The 14,924-nt window shown below is 36.1% G+C and overlaps 1 protein-coding gene across 4 annotated transcripts; it reads right to left on the bottom strand.

Moving 5' to 3' along the window:
* Nucleotides 1–823: 823 nt before the first annotated feature.
* On the bottom strand, nt 824–13,225 carry LOC121944507 (uncharacterized). Of its 4 annotated transcripts, none has more exons than XM_088077216.1 (5): nt 13,088–13,225; nt 10,061–11,053; nt 7,909–8,126; nt 6,657–6,737; nt 824–6,530 (listed from the first exon to the last, which is right to left on the bottom strand). In XM_088077216.1, the coding sequence occupies exons 1-4, from the start codon at nt 13,091–13,093 to the stop codon at nt 6,668–6,670; spliced, it is 1,287 nt and encodes a 428-aa protein (XP_087933342.1). In that variant the 5' UTR covers nt 13,094–13,225; the 3' UTR covers nt 824–6,530; nt 6,657–6,667. The 4 variants fall into 4 exon arrangements, with proteins under 4 accessions (XP_087933342.1, XP_087933343.1, XP_042344253.2 ...); XM_088077217.1 differs by having other exon boundaries at nt 824–5,499; XM_042488319.2 differs by having other exon boundaries at nt 824–6,737.
* Between the last annotated feature and the right edge of the window lie 1,699 nt (nt 13,226–14,924).

The raw sequence follows: 14,924 nt of genomic DNA, 5'->3' as shown, positions 1-14,924 counted from the left end.
AGAAGAGTGGGGTGGCTGGGATGTGAGTTTTTTTTTTTTTTATGACAAATATTTTTTTTCCCTGAGTGACCTGGGTTGAAATGCATGACCACCTTCAGCTAAAAACAAACAAGAAATGTACCCTTTTATGTTTGGAGGTGAAAAATTGAAGACGAAGTCCTGGACTAAAACAATTAATTAATTAATTAAATGATTAAGTTTTTCACTCTTTTCGCACATGCTGGTTAGTTCGTCCAAACTTTATTTTGGGCCAAATTTTAAATGAGACATGTCAAATTAAGGGATTTTGATGAAATACTCCTATGCTGTTTTAAATGATGGAGGATAGGGACCGTGTTAAAGAAAAAAAAAACATTACATTTTGAGAATAGTCATAATATTACAGAAAAAAAAGTTGTAATATTGAGAAAAAAAAAGTTCTATTACTATGAGGGAAAAAAACACATGTACATTTACCATAATGAAGTCGTAATATTATGAGGTTAAACTGGTAATATAGTCATAGATTAACACCAGAGAGCTGGGTAATATGGTAAGATCCTGTGTCCATTTTCAACCTTCAAATCTCCTAATTTTGACCATTGATCTATAACTATTACCTGACTCTCCCAACTTAATCTGTGACTTCATTCCTCAAAAAAGTTTTTTAAAAAAAAGTTTAATCTCATAATATTATGATTGGGGCTGGCAAGGGTGTGACTTTTTTCTTCTACTTTTCCAAGCCATGGGTGACTTGGGGGAAATGCACAACCCTTCCTCCACCTTCAATTAGTTCTTCGTTTCTCTTTGATGTTTGAAAGTGAAAAATTGTCATGCATGCTGGTAAGTTTGTGCAAACAATTTATTTTTGGCCAAATTTTATATAACCTTTATTTAACCAGATAAAAACCCATTGAGATCAGGATCTCTTTCACAAGGGTGACCTGGCTAAGAGGTCGGCAGCACATGTCATAAACAGTAACATACATGTGACAGTACAGATTAATATTTACAGTTTTGGTTGTAGATGCAATACTGTTTTCAGTAAGAAGTGTGGGAGCTAAAACACAACAGTAAATAAAAAAATTAAGATTTAAAACACAGGAACTGTTCAATGGTCTCACGCCGTCTGCCCCTCAGGATAGAATGGAAAGTAAAGGTGGAATAAATTCAGAGAGTTTCAGTTTAATCTGTAGAGTGTTCCACGCAGAGGGGGCAGCAAAGCTGAAAGCTCTTTTACCAAATTCTGTCCTTGCCCGAGGAACAGATAAAAGAAGAGTAGCACAAGAACACAAGGCATAGCAACTGCTTGTTTTCTGCAATAAAGCACACTAATAAGGGGGAAACAAGCCTAAAACAGCCTTATAAATTAGGGTGAGCCAATGTGTGTATCTGCGAACACTCAGAGAGGGCAAGTTTGATTTTAACTGAGACATGTAGAATAACTGGTTCTAATGAGATTTCACAAGGTTATTTTCAGATCAGATTTGGTTATGTTTTTGTCTGATGCACATGAGGTGTCCAAGGACCAAATCCTACTATGATTTCTTTCTTTCTTGCAATGATAAATGGTATAATTGTAGCGATTTTGAAGAAAAAATGCCTTCCAAACCAGGCTTTTTTTCTTTAAAACCTGGCCGTGAGATAAATACATAATACAACCATTAAAATGTGCATATGTTATTGCATATTTTAATGCATTACTGTAATGTACTCAGTTCAACGAAGTTCATGTTATTAAGGTGCACTAAGTAACTCTAACTTGTGTATAGGAGGTGTAACAGCTGGTCTGTAATGTTTCAAACAACTCTGACATATATTCAATAAAAATGGTCATCAAGGAAAACACTAATCTGAGCACAGTAAGGTCATTTATTTTCAAAAAACTGCAGCAGCACACCTGGATCAAAGTGATTCATAGAAAAAAACTTAATAGGAGGTAAGTTTAATTGTCTGATATGCATTCAGTTCAGCTTTATTGGAAAAAAGACAAAAAAGAAAAGATAAGAAAAACCAAGACATTACCTGAAAAAAGTGCTCAAAGATAATAATAATTCTGTAAAATAATTTCAATATATAAGTATGATAATTAGAAATACAGTTTGAACACGTTTTACTATTATGTTTTTTTTTTCAAATCTAATTTGTTGCAATTTGCAGAAAATGTCCCATGCTTAAAAAAAAAGCAAACCAATGTGCGCAGGGTTCAAAGGTTTTAAACACTTGTGAAGGCATCTGAACAGAACACAAGAAAACTGATATTGATCCAGGTTTGAAAGGGTTAATTGGTCGAGCGACATAAACAATAGGTTTTACAAAGTAAAAAAAGTTCTTGCTAAAAATATCAGCCAAGACTTCACAACTCGTGAACTTAGAGTGCTCAGAAAATTTCCACTTATGACGGAGTGACTACCACACAGAGCAAGGCGTTCATACTGATGCACCCCATAAACACGACTCCATTTAAAGGCAGCAAGACTGCAAACACATCATGAAGCTTAAAGAACCATCAAAAGACCAAAAAACAAGTGACTTTCATATTTCAAATGTCATTTTCCATATTTAGTGACTTCAATCATTTCACAGATAAAAAACTAAATGAGTCAACAAACAATAATCCAAGAATGCCCATGAGCAATAAATATTGTGAAAAAAAAAAGAAAAAATGCAGATACATTTATACAAATACAAACTGACAGACAGTTGAAGCTGATAGGGGTGACATTTTTCTGTAGGCTGATGTGAAAGTTAGCATCGCCCTGGTTTCCTCGCCAGAAAGCCTATGGGATTTGTCCAATGGATTTAGGATCATTGAGAAAAATAAGCTCTGTAGCAAATGAACGTTTATGATACTTGCATGTTTTGTTCAGCAATATAATCCTCACAAATGAACACCACTTTCAGGATTTTTGAAGCCTAAATGCAATCATCAGAGGTAAAAAGGTAATGGCTATAAATAAAATATACAACGGTCGCTTGATTTAACGTCGCCACCACAGTGAGACTGTAAAGTCGTGCTCAGTGGGGTCTGACATGATGATGTTATGTAGTTTCATTTACCACTTATTAGCAATCGCCTTTTTGAAGACACACAAAAGCTTCAAATCTCACAGTGGGGAATTTACTGACTTGTTTTATGTCATAGAACAAAATGTGAAAGTCTTCTCAGCTTGTGGTAACCGCAGGCCTTATTTCAAGCTTTTCACCAGAAACCCATTTAAAAAAAACCACTGACTTTGACAAGGGAACCAGAGGTGCTGAAATGCTAAATCATTTCCGGGTTTAAGGATTCATTCCAGAGGTTCTCTGCATGAGTTGTTATTATTAATTATTGGGGAACATTGCTAACTCTCATTCCTGACTCGCTTCCATGAACACTGTGATGATCTGCAGCTGGTTTATTGAGGGGTTCCCAAAAACAGCCTAAAGAAAACTGGAGATGCAGCGTTTGTCAGTTACGCTCCAAAGCTCTGAAACACACTGCCTATAGACCATAGGCCACCTCGATAAATATTTTAAAACGAGAACTAAAAATGTATCTGTCTTAACTGCTTAGTTTCACCCTTTAGCACAGTTGCACCTCTTTAGAATGTTAAATGTGTTTTTTCCTTCATTTTATACACTCTATTTTGAGCTTTATTTTTATAAATATTATCTAAATGAGCATTCTAGTTTTATCCCTATTTGTATCTTATTTTTACTACTATTATCAAGTGGGTTTTATCAGTGTGAAAATGAATTGTGTATATTCTTTTCTGATCTTCTCTTATTTTTAAATGCAGGTTTTATTATGTCTTTATGTCTTTTCATGTGAAGACCTTGGTGCATGTTATTTCTTTGTTGTGATGCACATTGAGCTGGATTTCCTGTATAAAAGGTGCTATACAAATAAAGTTTATAATAATAATAACAATAATAATAAGGTGTTGGTGTTTTTTTTAAAAAATAAGATATAAAAAATGTATGCAACATTTCTATGTATAAACAATATACATTTTATTATCATTATTATTATTATTATTATTATAGGTGTATTGAAAATTTTGATATATTAATGTTCTCGTGCATCGGTGGGAGGAAATGTATCAGTAGCACCCCCTATTGATTTTCAATGAATGGGCCCCTGCAGCACCTTTTACCGAGAGCTGTGAAACTTTGGAGACCTGTGTAACACCCCAAGTCCTACAAAAAAGTCTCTTGGGGTCATACCGTAAAAGCAACAGGAAGTCAGCCATTTTGATTTTAAGTTTTAATTTTGGTGTATTTTTGGCCATTTTCCGAGGTTGTAATTCTTCAAATTTCTCTTAGAGCTTTCATCAAATTGACTTCAAATTTTATGGCTACCCTCACAAGACATTTGACATCAAAAGTTATTCAAGTCATGAGTTTTCATCACACTGTGTGACCCTTATGAGGCATCTAATTTGCATGTTCTGCTATGAACCAAGAAGTAAACAGAGTGGTATGTAACTCTGCTGTAAATCGTCCAATATGACCCAAATTTCACATGTTTGATAGGAGTCCTGCCCTGAACACATCTATATGACAATTTTAAGCGATATTGAGAGCACCACCTATTGGCACAGAAAGGGCAAAGTTTTACACGAAGATGTCCAGCTCCTAGCAGGTTGACTCAGTTGATCTCAAAATGGTTTCAAAAAATCCTTAAGATGCTTAAAAATTAATATTTAGAGTTTTCGTTGAAAGGCGTTACCGTGGTGGGGTGGACAATTTTGTTTGTTTTGTTGTTTCAACAGGACATTATTCAACTTCACCCCAGTTGGTCAGATCTTTACAAAATTTCACTGACTTAATAAGTGTTCAGGACTGAAGAGATTTGTAGTGCAATTTTGAATCTTAGTCATAGCACCACCTATTGGTAGCAGGAAGTTACTTGTTTTACTCTTTGATTTTTCCCCTGTAGCAGGTTAACTGGATTGACCTCATATTCAAGTAGAATACTGTAAAGACCTTCATGATGCACAGAAGTAAAGCTTTTGAATTTTCATCAAATGCTGTTGCCAAAGTTACACATTATTCCCCATAAAACTGTAAGCACTTGTTGACAGGTAAGGCATGCACCAAAACTCACCAAACGTGACACACACATCAGAAATCCTAAAATGTGATATCTGATATGATTTGTTTTGCACTGATGTGCCAAAATGGCTCTGTAGCGCCCCCTGCAAAATTTCAACGAAGAAGCCCCTGCGGTACATTTCATCTAGAGCTCCGAGTAGGGACATGGTCCAATCTGCACCAAACTTCACATGTTTGATGACAGTCTTGCCCCGAACACATCTACATGACAACCATTACCATTACTTATAGCGCTTTCTACCGGCAATATGAAATGTCATGGAAATTACATGCTTTCTTCATTGATGGAATGCTCCTACAGATTTTATCTGATTGACTTCAAATCTGGTGACAAAAGCTTTAAGACTTTAAGAAGAATGATGCCTCCCTCTGAAGTATAGGTTTTCCATGAACGCTGTTGCCAGGGATACCAAGTAGTCCCTGCCAAACAGGAAGTTATTTTAATTTCACTTTGCATCGACTGATTGGACCCTAATTTCACTGTTGTGATCAGGCTGCAGCCCTGAACACATCAACATGTCATTTAACTATGATACTCACTGAGCCACCTACTGGCGACAGGAAGTAAGCCTTGTAACACAACTATCCTTTGATTTACATGAAATTGACATGGTTTGGTCTACAAATGATGTAGACCAAGGTAACGGAGATTTTGTGTGTGGCCTCCAGCGCCACATAGTGGCCGCAGGAAGTACTACACCATGTGAAATATCTCACTCAAGGGTTTAAACTCTTTGTGTACTTTTTCCGACTTTCACTGAAATGGACGATTGCGTCACTCTGAGTCCTGCCAGTAGCCCCAACTTGCATAGGGGTGCGAGGGCCTGTTCATCGCTGCTTGCAGCTTTAATTATTATTATTATCATAACATCAACGTATATTAAAGTCAGGATTCCTACATATTTTCATGGGAAAAAATTCAAAACTTTTCCATGACTTTTCAAGGAGCAATTATAATATTTCCATAATCATTAACAATATATATAACTAAAATAGCTCTATCCAAGAAATATAGTGTAACTTAAATTAGTAGTGGTGCATAGTATAGGAATGATAACTCTGAGATTCATGACCCCACATGTTAAATCACAGTTGGTTTTCTCTCAGTCAAACAGGCCAGATTCAACTATTCTATTCTTCTAACATAGTTGTAGCTGGTGTAGAGCTGGAGAGAGGCAGAATGTGGAGAGAGATGGTAAACCAAACATCACAATAAGCGCATATTAGAGCTTCTTTACACCAACAGCTACAGAAAATACATTTGCTGTTATATAACATTATATTGAAGGTTACCATTGCAGGATTACTAAACCAATTTCTTCAACACAACAGCATTCCATGATTTTACCAAAACTTTATAGGATCTTACTGATTCCATGACTTTCCCAGACATGGAAAACAAGATTGTTGAATTCCATGATTTTTCCATGTTTTCCATGACTGTGCAAGCCCTGTAGAATGACATTATTTATTTCTCCTGGTTCATAGTTTTCTGTGCCATATTCCCCTCTCCCCATAATTTTTTCGTAAAATAATTCAGTATGTCCTTACAATTCTATATTCATGTGTTGACAAACCTTAAAGTGACTCATTCGATCCCCTTGGCTTTCAGTTCATCTTGAACTCGGCTGAGATAATAAGGATCTGGATATGCATAGCTGCAAACACAATAACAGAAATTCACTGATTTCATATGGACAGTGTCTGAACATGCAGTGAGTTATAGTGATGTGCATTAACCCTATATTGTTCTCCCTGTGAAATCATATCAGATTTCTGCACTGATAATTACATTTAGGTCACATTAAGCATTCTTGCCATAAATACAAAGATACAGTGGTGTAATGTAAGTACATTTCCTCAAATAATGTACTTAAGTATGAATTTAAAGGTATTTGTACTTTACTTGAGTATTTTATTCCACTCCATATTGTACTTTTTACTTCACTAAACTGATCTGACAGCTTTAGTTATTTTACAAATTAAGATTTTTTTTCTTGAAAAATATAAGAAGGATTTATAAAATACAATGTATAATAATATGATGTTATTATAAATAAAACTACCAAACAGTTTATACAAGTACTGCTCCTATAATTAGTTGATAAGCCAATCAGTCAGTTCCTGGAAAATGAATTGCCAACTGTTTTGATAAACATTTGAGTCATTTTCTAATTTTTTGTAATAATTTTGAGTTTTGGGGTTTGTTTTTTCTTTTTTTTATATTAAATAGTACTGAGGTTTTTGGATGTTATAATATTGCATTTTTTATGGCATGTTTTTTTCTCCTCATACTTTTTTAGGGTTAAGGGTGGTTTTTAAAAAAATATTTTGTTAGTTTTTTTGTATGGGTTTTCTTTTTTATATATATAATTCAATTTTTATGGTGTTAAAAATGACCCTAAAATCTAAATAATTTTGAGTTTTTTTGTGTGTTTTTTTTAGTTATGTGTTGTTTTCTTCTGTTTTCTTTCTGTACTGTGTACTTTTACTTTTAGTACTTTAGTACATTTTCCTGATTATATTTTCTTATTTTAAAGTGCAATTTCCAATGCAGGACTTTAAGTGTATTTTCACAGGGTGGTATTAGTACTTTTAATTAAGTAAAGGATGTAAAGGATCGGAATACCACTGGATACACACACACACACACACACACACACACACACACATATATATAAATATATATATATAAATGAATGAATGCCAAGTTATTATACTGTGCACAATACATTGTTTGTGTGATTACATCAGAGGCCCACTCTGTATATTTAGCAGTACATAAATACACATCACTTCAATGTAATGTAGCTAAATAAAAGTGCTTACTGAGTAGGTCCTCCATGTGTGGCAGTTTTGTGGTGAATATCGTTCCATGTGACCACGTTGTTTCTGCCGCTGGTGGTTGAGCGACCGACAGTGAAGATGACTCTCTGATTGAAGGCTCTCCTCAGCAGTTTCAGGGTCCGTCTGCCTTCAGGGGAGTCTGGCAGGTAGGCTGTGCGGGACACGCCTTCATACGGCTGCCCGGGGTTAGGATGCTCCCGCTGCAGACACACAGGAGGCAGCTTTAAGTAGTAAGGTAGACTGACTACCTCTCACTGGCTGAATTTCTTAAAACATCTCAGACTGTTCATCATTTGGAGGTGATGTTATTTAGAGGTTATGATGCAGTGGTAGAGATGCACAACAATATCGGCGCACCATCGCTAACAGCAGATAATGGCTTTAAAATGAATTATTGGCCCGAAATGAGCATTTCTACCAATATGACGGGTTGAAATGATGGTGCTAGCATTATGGGACTTTAATGAGTATAGCATAATATGTTAATTCCACTACCGGAGAGACTTGATGTTCTCTGCAGTTAGGGGGAACAACATGAGTGCATATATTCACATGGGAAATCTACCAAAAATATGGACAGATCAGATACTGGCAAAAAAGCCAACAATGTGCATCTCATTGCAATGATTTAATTGGTCTGGCCCACTTGAGATCATATTGGGCTGTATGTGGCCCAGGAACTAAAGTGAGTCTGACACCCCTGGACTGGATCCTCTGACTGTCCAGTCATGTAAGAGTCTCACTGGGATGCTTCTGGTGGTTCCAGTTGATCCCTCCTGATACTCCCCTGTTATCATGTGAAATAAGTTCCATTCATCAGTGATGAGGCAGCTCCACTCTCTGATGTCCTCTGTCAGCTGCAGCTGGGAGCTCCTGGAAGAGCTAGCAAGTGTCCCAAGTAGGGTTGCAACAGTATAAAGTTTTCATTGTACCATAACTGTCTCAGAAAATATTGGTATCTTGGTATCGTGGTATTAGAAAATATTTTAATAATAATTATTATTATTATACAGTAAAAAGAAGCTAATTGTTTTAACTTTAAAAAGCTAGTGTCTGGGCTGCCTTAAAATTTTGAATTGAATGAATTTGAGAAAATGAGTTGAGGTAATTTTCCAATGATTCTACTTCAGTCAGCTTAAAAACTTAAGGTAGCCCTGACACTGACTTTTTAAAAATTAAAACAAGTAGTTTCTTTTTGCTGTGCATTAGTTACAATGTAATTATTACTGCAATTGCAACATGAAACAACTGTTTTAACCCTTTGGTTAAAAATAAACAACCACTGGTTTTCTTGCACTGCATTCAGACTCCGTTCATGTGCATTTAAACCTTTGAAACTTGAGACAATAGGTTTGATTTCTTTTGAAAACATGGCTAAAAAAGGCAACAAGCAACTTAGCAAGAGATATTCCGTAAACTGCAATACATTAGGAAAAAATGACCTGAAAATTAGCTTTAAGAGAGAGAAATAGAGAAAAATCATTAGAAGATAATAATAAAAATAAATTGTGGAAAAATGCCCATTATTATTACCACAGTAATATACTATTGTATCTATATATTTAATATTTGGGTTTTTTTATAATTTGTTTTTTTAGTTATCAATAGTTTTTGTTGCAACTCTTAGCTTTTAACCTCTTCCCATGTTTTTAAAGAAATCAAGACAACTTGCTCAGTTTTAAGAGTTAATAAGAGAAAAAAAAGAAAAGAAAAAGAAAAGTGTCCCATTTCAAAATGACTTTAAAAGAAGCAATTCTATACCCCAACAACTATTTGTATTGTTTCTTTTCTTTATAAATTTCAGATAACTGTCTTGTAACTCGTAGCTTGTAACGTCTTCCTGTGTTTTTGAAAGAAAACAAGCCAACTTGCTCAGGTTTCAAAGGGTTAACGGCACCATGTGTAAAAAAATGTTCCCTTTCAAAATAACTTAAAAAAAGGCGCAATTCTCGATCCAGATACACTTTTGTCATTACCTTAAATAAGCAAACATATATTATATAATAACTGTCAACTTTCATACCGCAGTGAGAAAAGGGTTAAAAGCAGTATACCGCTGCAACCCTAACTTTGAGTTCATTTACTGTTTCAAAGGTAGAAATTAAATAGCTCAGTGTTGTATCTGTAGTCTTACCTTTTGGATGCCACTTGGAATATAATAATGGATGATTATTGTTCCGTATTTCTCATATCCTGGTAAAGACGCAGAGCCTCTGCTGACGTCCATTTTGCCTCCCTCAGGCTGCGTCCCCTTCAGAGTGCCGTATAACTCTCCACACGTCGGGCACGCAGGCTTGTAGTCAAAAGCAGTTTTCAGACAGCTTCTGCAGAACGAGTGCTTGCACCGCAGAGTCTGTTTCTCTGCGCTGACCATCACTTCCATACAGATGACACATGTTTCTTCCTCAGGGTGTGTGCTGGGGGTGGATGGAGGACGTGGGGTCCTGCTGCTTGGAGCGCGTGCTGGACCTTTTTTCGCTGGACTCTTGCTTGAGCTCTGCATATTTTGTGACAGGAACTCTTTCAGTTTAGCGATGTGCACAAAAGGCCCGGTCACTGTGACCTCCGATCTGTTGTGGCTGGGGTTAAAGAGGAGGCACGGAAATGTCCTCTGCAGGTCTCTGTGCGCTGTGGAGGGGACCGATGTGACCTGCAGGTCAGACGCAGTCCTCTGGTAGAATGTGACGAATCGCTGTCTGACGAATTCGCCACGAACAGGGCTGACAGACACATGTTTAGGTCTGAAAGTCACCCACACTGTGGTGCTAGGTTTACTGTGCGCTGTTCTGAGGTCAGGCTGTGTTTCAATGACAAAACTGGTCCCTTGAATTTTCTTAAGTTCCTTCGAACATTTTTGATCAATGTAAGCCATAATAAGCCCAGATACCTCCACAGGTTTGATACTGGGTGAAGTGTCTCGCTGACTGGTTCGTCTCCGGCTGAGCGGACTGGAATGACGCCTCTCGGCTACTAATTTGGCCCGAAGGTTGTCCAGCTCCTCCATTGTTCCTCTCACGACATAGCAGGAAGCTTTTTTCTCAGGGCGGTAAGGCTGAAGAATCTTTATTAATCTTCGCTGGTCTTTGTAAAGTGCTTCATCAATGATGACAGAGACATCTGTGATGAACTGCAACAAAACATGGCAGCTGAAGTTAGCTATTGGCCACATACTATACCTCCATCTAAATGCAGCATGCCACATACTCTAAAACTTCAAATAAAAGTCTGGTCCCAATTAAAACGACACATTTTGACAAATAAAAGCCTGTCTCAATTAGAGGCTCGATCTGGTTACCATGCAGTTCATTTTTATACAAGTTCTTTGGATGTATAAAACTGGGTTAATGGCTACCTGCTGAAGATCACCCATACAATATGTACATATGTTTAAAATGTTATCAATATGGACATGCTACAGACTTTGTTAGCTTGATAAGATTCTCAACAATCCAATCATTTAGTTCAATTTACTCCGTAAGCACCAAAGAGGACGGTATTATTGGCACAGTAAACAAGTAAAGTTTACTTGTTTACTGTGCCAATGTAGGATGTAGGAGACTATTTTTTAAAAAGCTACGGAAAATTGTCCCATGAACAATATTGACATTTATATATTTCATAATTTTCCAGAATCAATATATTGTTTAAGCATTTTTTCCAGGTCATATCTTGCTTTGTATTTTTTTTTTTGTGTGTGTGTGTGTGTGTGTGTGTGTGTGTTTTGTTCTATTGTGTTTTTTTTTCTTCACAGATTTCTTGTGAACATCTGGGTCATTTCTTTTTTGTTGCTTATGACCTTTTTCACATAAAAAAAATAAAATAAATAAACAGTAAAGCCAGTTTGTTTAGCAGGGTATCTTAAAACTGTCGGCCCACTTCAGTCTGAATACAGAGTTCACTAGTTTTATTTTCAGTCTATTATTTACACTAACAGTACATTTCAGAAGCCTTTCACAAGCATTTAAACGTTTAAAGTCAGCAAATTGGTTTGGTTTATTTTAAAAAAAACATTATATAAAAAAAACAATGACAAACTCAACAAGAAATGTCCCCCAAATTACAATATAGATATACACTTTATTTAATCAGAGAGTCATACTGAGATCAAGATCTTATCTACAAGTGAAATCTGCTATAAATTATTAAATAGTAAAATGACCTAGAAATTAGTGATGAGGGGAAAGCGGTAGAGTTAAAGAGCTATCTAAATACTTGGGGCAAATGTCCACTCTATATATAAACTATATTATTATATAATATATAACTATATTTTATTTATAACTATATATTTTTGCACTTTTTTCAGGTCGTTTGCTTGTTTTAATGTTTTTGCTCTTTTTTTCTGCTTATTTTCCGGATATTTTCTTGTACCTTTTACTTATTTCTTCAAATATTCAGGCCAAACGTTAAACGGCCAATTAACTTCTTCCCATGTATTGCTTCTCTTCTCTTATCCTTTCCCTTTCCCCTTCTCCTTGTATATATATATATATATATATATATAAAATCATCTGACTTTCTTACATTTGAATTTCTTGTTTTTTATTTATTTATTTTTTCAATAAAAGAAGTTAATCTATGAAAAATATGTTTTGTAAACTTGTTTGCTGAACATGTATGACAACCTACCCTTTGGAGTATTTTTTATTTTGTCAAGCAATGTTTTCTATATATTGGTAACAGAAATTCTATTTTCACCCCTATACATTTTTCAGTTGTACGCTAACTTTGAAAAATGACACGTGTATATTATGGGATGTGTTTGATGAGCAACAGAAAAATGTATGAGGCTCATGGTTTTCATTTGGATTGACGAGCTTTTATTTTAAAGGTCAAACGCCAAAACCGGAAATCTTACTTTTCAGATTTCCTGCAAACTGTAGCACTTTTCACCTTAAAGTCTAATCTTCTCCCTGAAGAAAATAGAACATATCATAGTAATTTGCTTCTGTGACTGAATCAATTAAAAAGAGATCAATTCACAGAAACTTTTTTATGTATTTTCCAGAGAAACAACGACAGCAGCAGTGAGCTCACTAACCGACTCGTAAAACCAAACTTGACCGACCATAATACATACTCTGCTGCTCCTGCCGCATCTCACCTTCCTTCAGCCTGGTTAAGTCTGTTTCTAAATGTGGGCTAAATATGTGAAACTTACCTCCATTCTGCAGAGCTCCTGTGAAGCTGCAGCAGCACCGCGTTAAGTCTGTGAACACCGAGAGGAGCTGCGATTAACTTTCACTTTCAGGTTCATGTTGTCCCCAGAGCTCATCGCCTGTCTGTTAGCGCCTCCATCGGTGATCAGGGAATAACAGACACCAGGAAAACCAATACAGAAGATTATTATTATTTTAAATTAATAATAATAATAATCATTCGATAGAAACTAGACAAAAGATTTACCCCCCAAAAAAAGAAAAGAAAAGAAAACGTATGTCAGTGTAGGTTTTGAGAAGTGATTGACCCTTTGAAAACTGAGCAAACTGGTTTGATTTATTTGAAACGTGGGGAATGCAATGAGCAACTTGCGAGACGTGTCCTCCTCAGGATAATTGCCTGAAAATACACCCCCCCCACCCCCCAAAAAAATCAAAAATAAATGATAAGTATATGTGTGTGTGTGTGTGTGTGTGTGTGTGTGTGTGTGTGTGTGTGTGTGTGTGTGTTTGTAAACATAAATTTAAATATCTATATTATTTTTATCTGCATGTTATATGTTATTGTTATCTATAGAATTATTATATATCTATATTATATAAGTAATTTTCTCATCACTTAAAAAAAAAGAAGGTAAACCAATTTGGTCAGGTTTTAAGGATTAAATACAAGATACTAAATCTGCTAATCTAAATTCCTAAATTCAGATATTGAGATGAAAACGACTTCTGAGAGGTGAGGCTGAAGTTTCCGAGCAGCACGTGAAGGCAGCACCCTGTTCGTGTTGCAGTACCACTGTTTGTCTAGCAGGTGTCAGTGCAGCTCCACACACCGATGCTCCTGACTTTCAGTGTGCTCGTGCATCCTCAGCAGTCTCGCTGCCGGCCACCATGTGACCGTCCCGGCACACCAACAGCTGGCTCATCAGTCAGGGTCATTGTGTTACTGCACACTGTGTCTGCTCGGTATTGTCACACTGCAGACTCATTAATGTGACTCTCAGCAGGCAGAGGACAGGCTGCGGGGAGCTGCCGGCTCCTGGACGGAGGCTGTCTTGCTGCTGTCTCTCCGCCACCGGCAGCTTTTCATCAGTCCAGCCGAGAGAGACTCCCGGACATCCCAGCACAGTATGTACGGACAGAGGACAGCAGCCGCATACAACAGATGGTTGGACCAGATATTGAAGTTTTAGAATTGTTGTCATTTGCTTCTGATGCTGTTTATAGGCCTAACAGTGAAGTATAACCTGTAATATGTGCAGTATAGATTTTTGAACATTATTGGCAAAATTGTTCTTGTCTTTAAGCAGCATCTGTTCTGCTTTGACTGATTTAAGGCTAAGCTAAAATGTATCTATTTTTAGGCATAAATATGTTAAATAAATGTAAATAAATTATGTTTTTTCTGCTTTTTTAAAAATGTATTTTTATGGGAAATTATTATTGGTAGGCAAATGAAATTTATTTGTGCAAAAACTGAACGTGATAGGCTATTATTGTAGCACTTCAGCAATTTGTCTTTAAAGACTAAAAGGCTAAAATAAATACATTTAAAAAACAATCAAACATTACAATTTGTTTTTAAAGAAGTAATTTAAATAAATGGATCTTGTACAATTTTAATTAAAAATGTCCTTTGCTCCTTATTTATCAAAATTTTCCACTTTTCGCATTTTTAAAAAATTTTTTTAACACGTTCTAACAACTGGCGGAGGACAAAAAAAAAAAAAGGAGGCTATGACCTGAATTTGTTGCCCTCGTGTCTCCACCTGTTTCCCCCCTCAGTCTCGCGCTAAAGCTTTACCAGTAGTGAAAGTATCACGCGGGTCGGATGGCCGA

This window comes from Plectropomus leopardus, chromosome 4 (assembly GCF_026936395.1).
Source record: "Plectropomus leopardus strain MGB_pleo_1.0 chromosome 4, ASM2693639v1, whole genome shotgun sequence".
Lineage (NCBI taxonomy): Eukaryota > Metazoa > Chordata > Actinopteri > Perciformes > Serranidae > Plectropomus > Plectropomus leopardus.
Note: the sequence above shows the minus strand (reverse complement) of the source record. Positions and strands in the feature narration are given on the sequence as shown.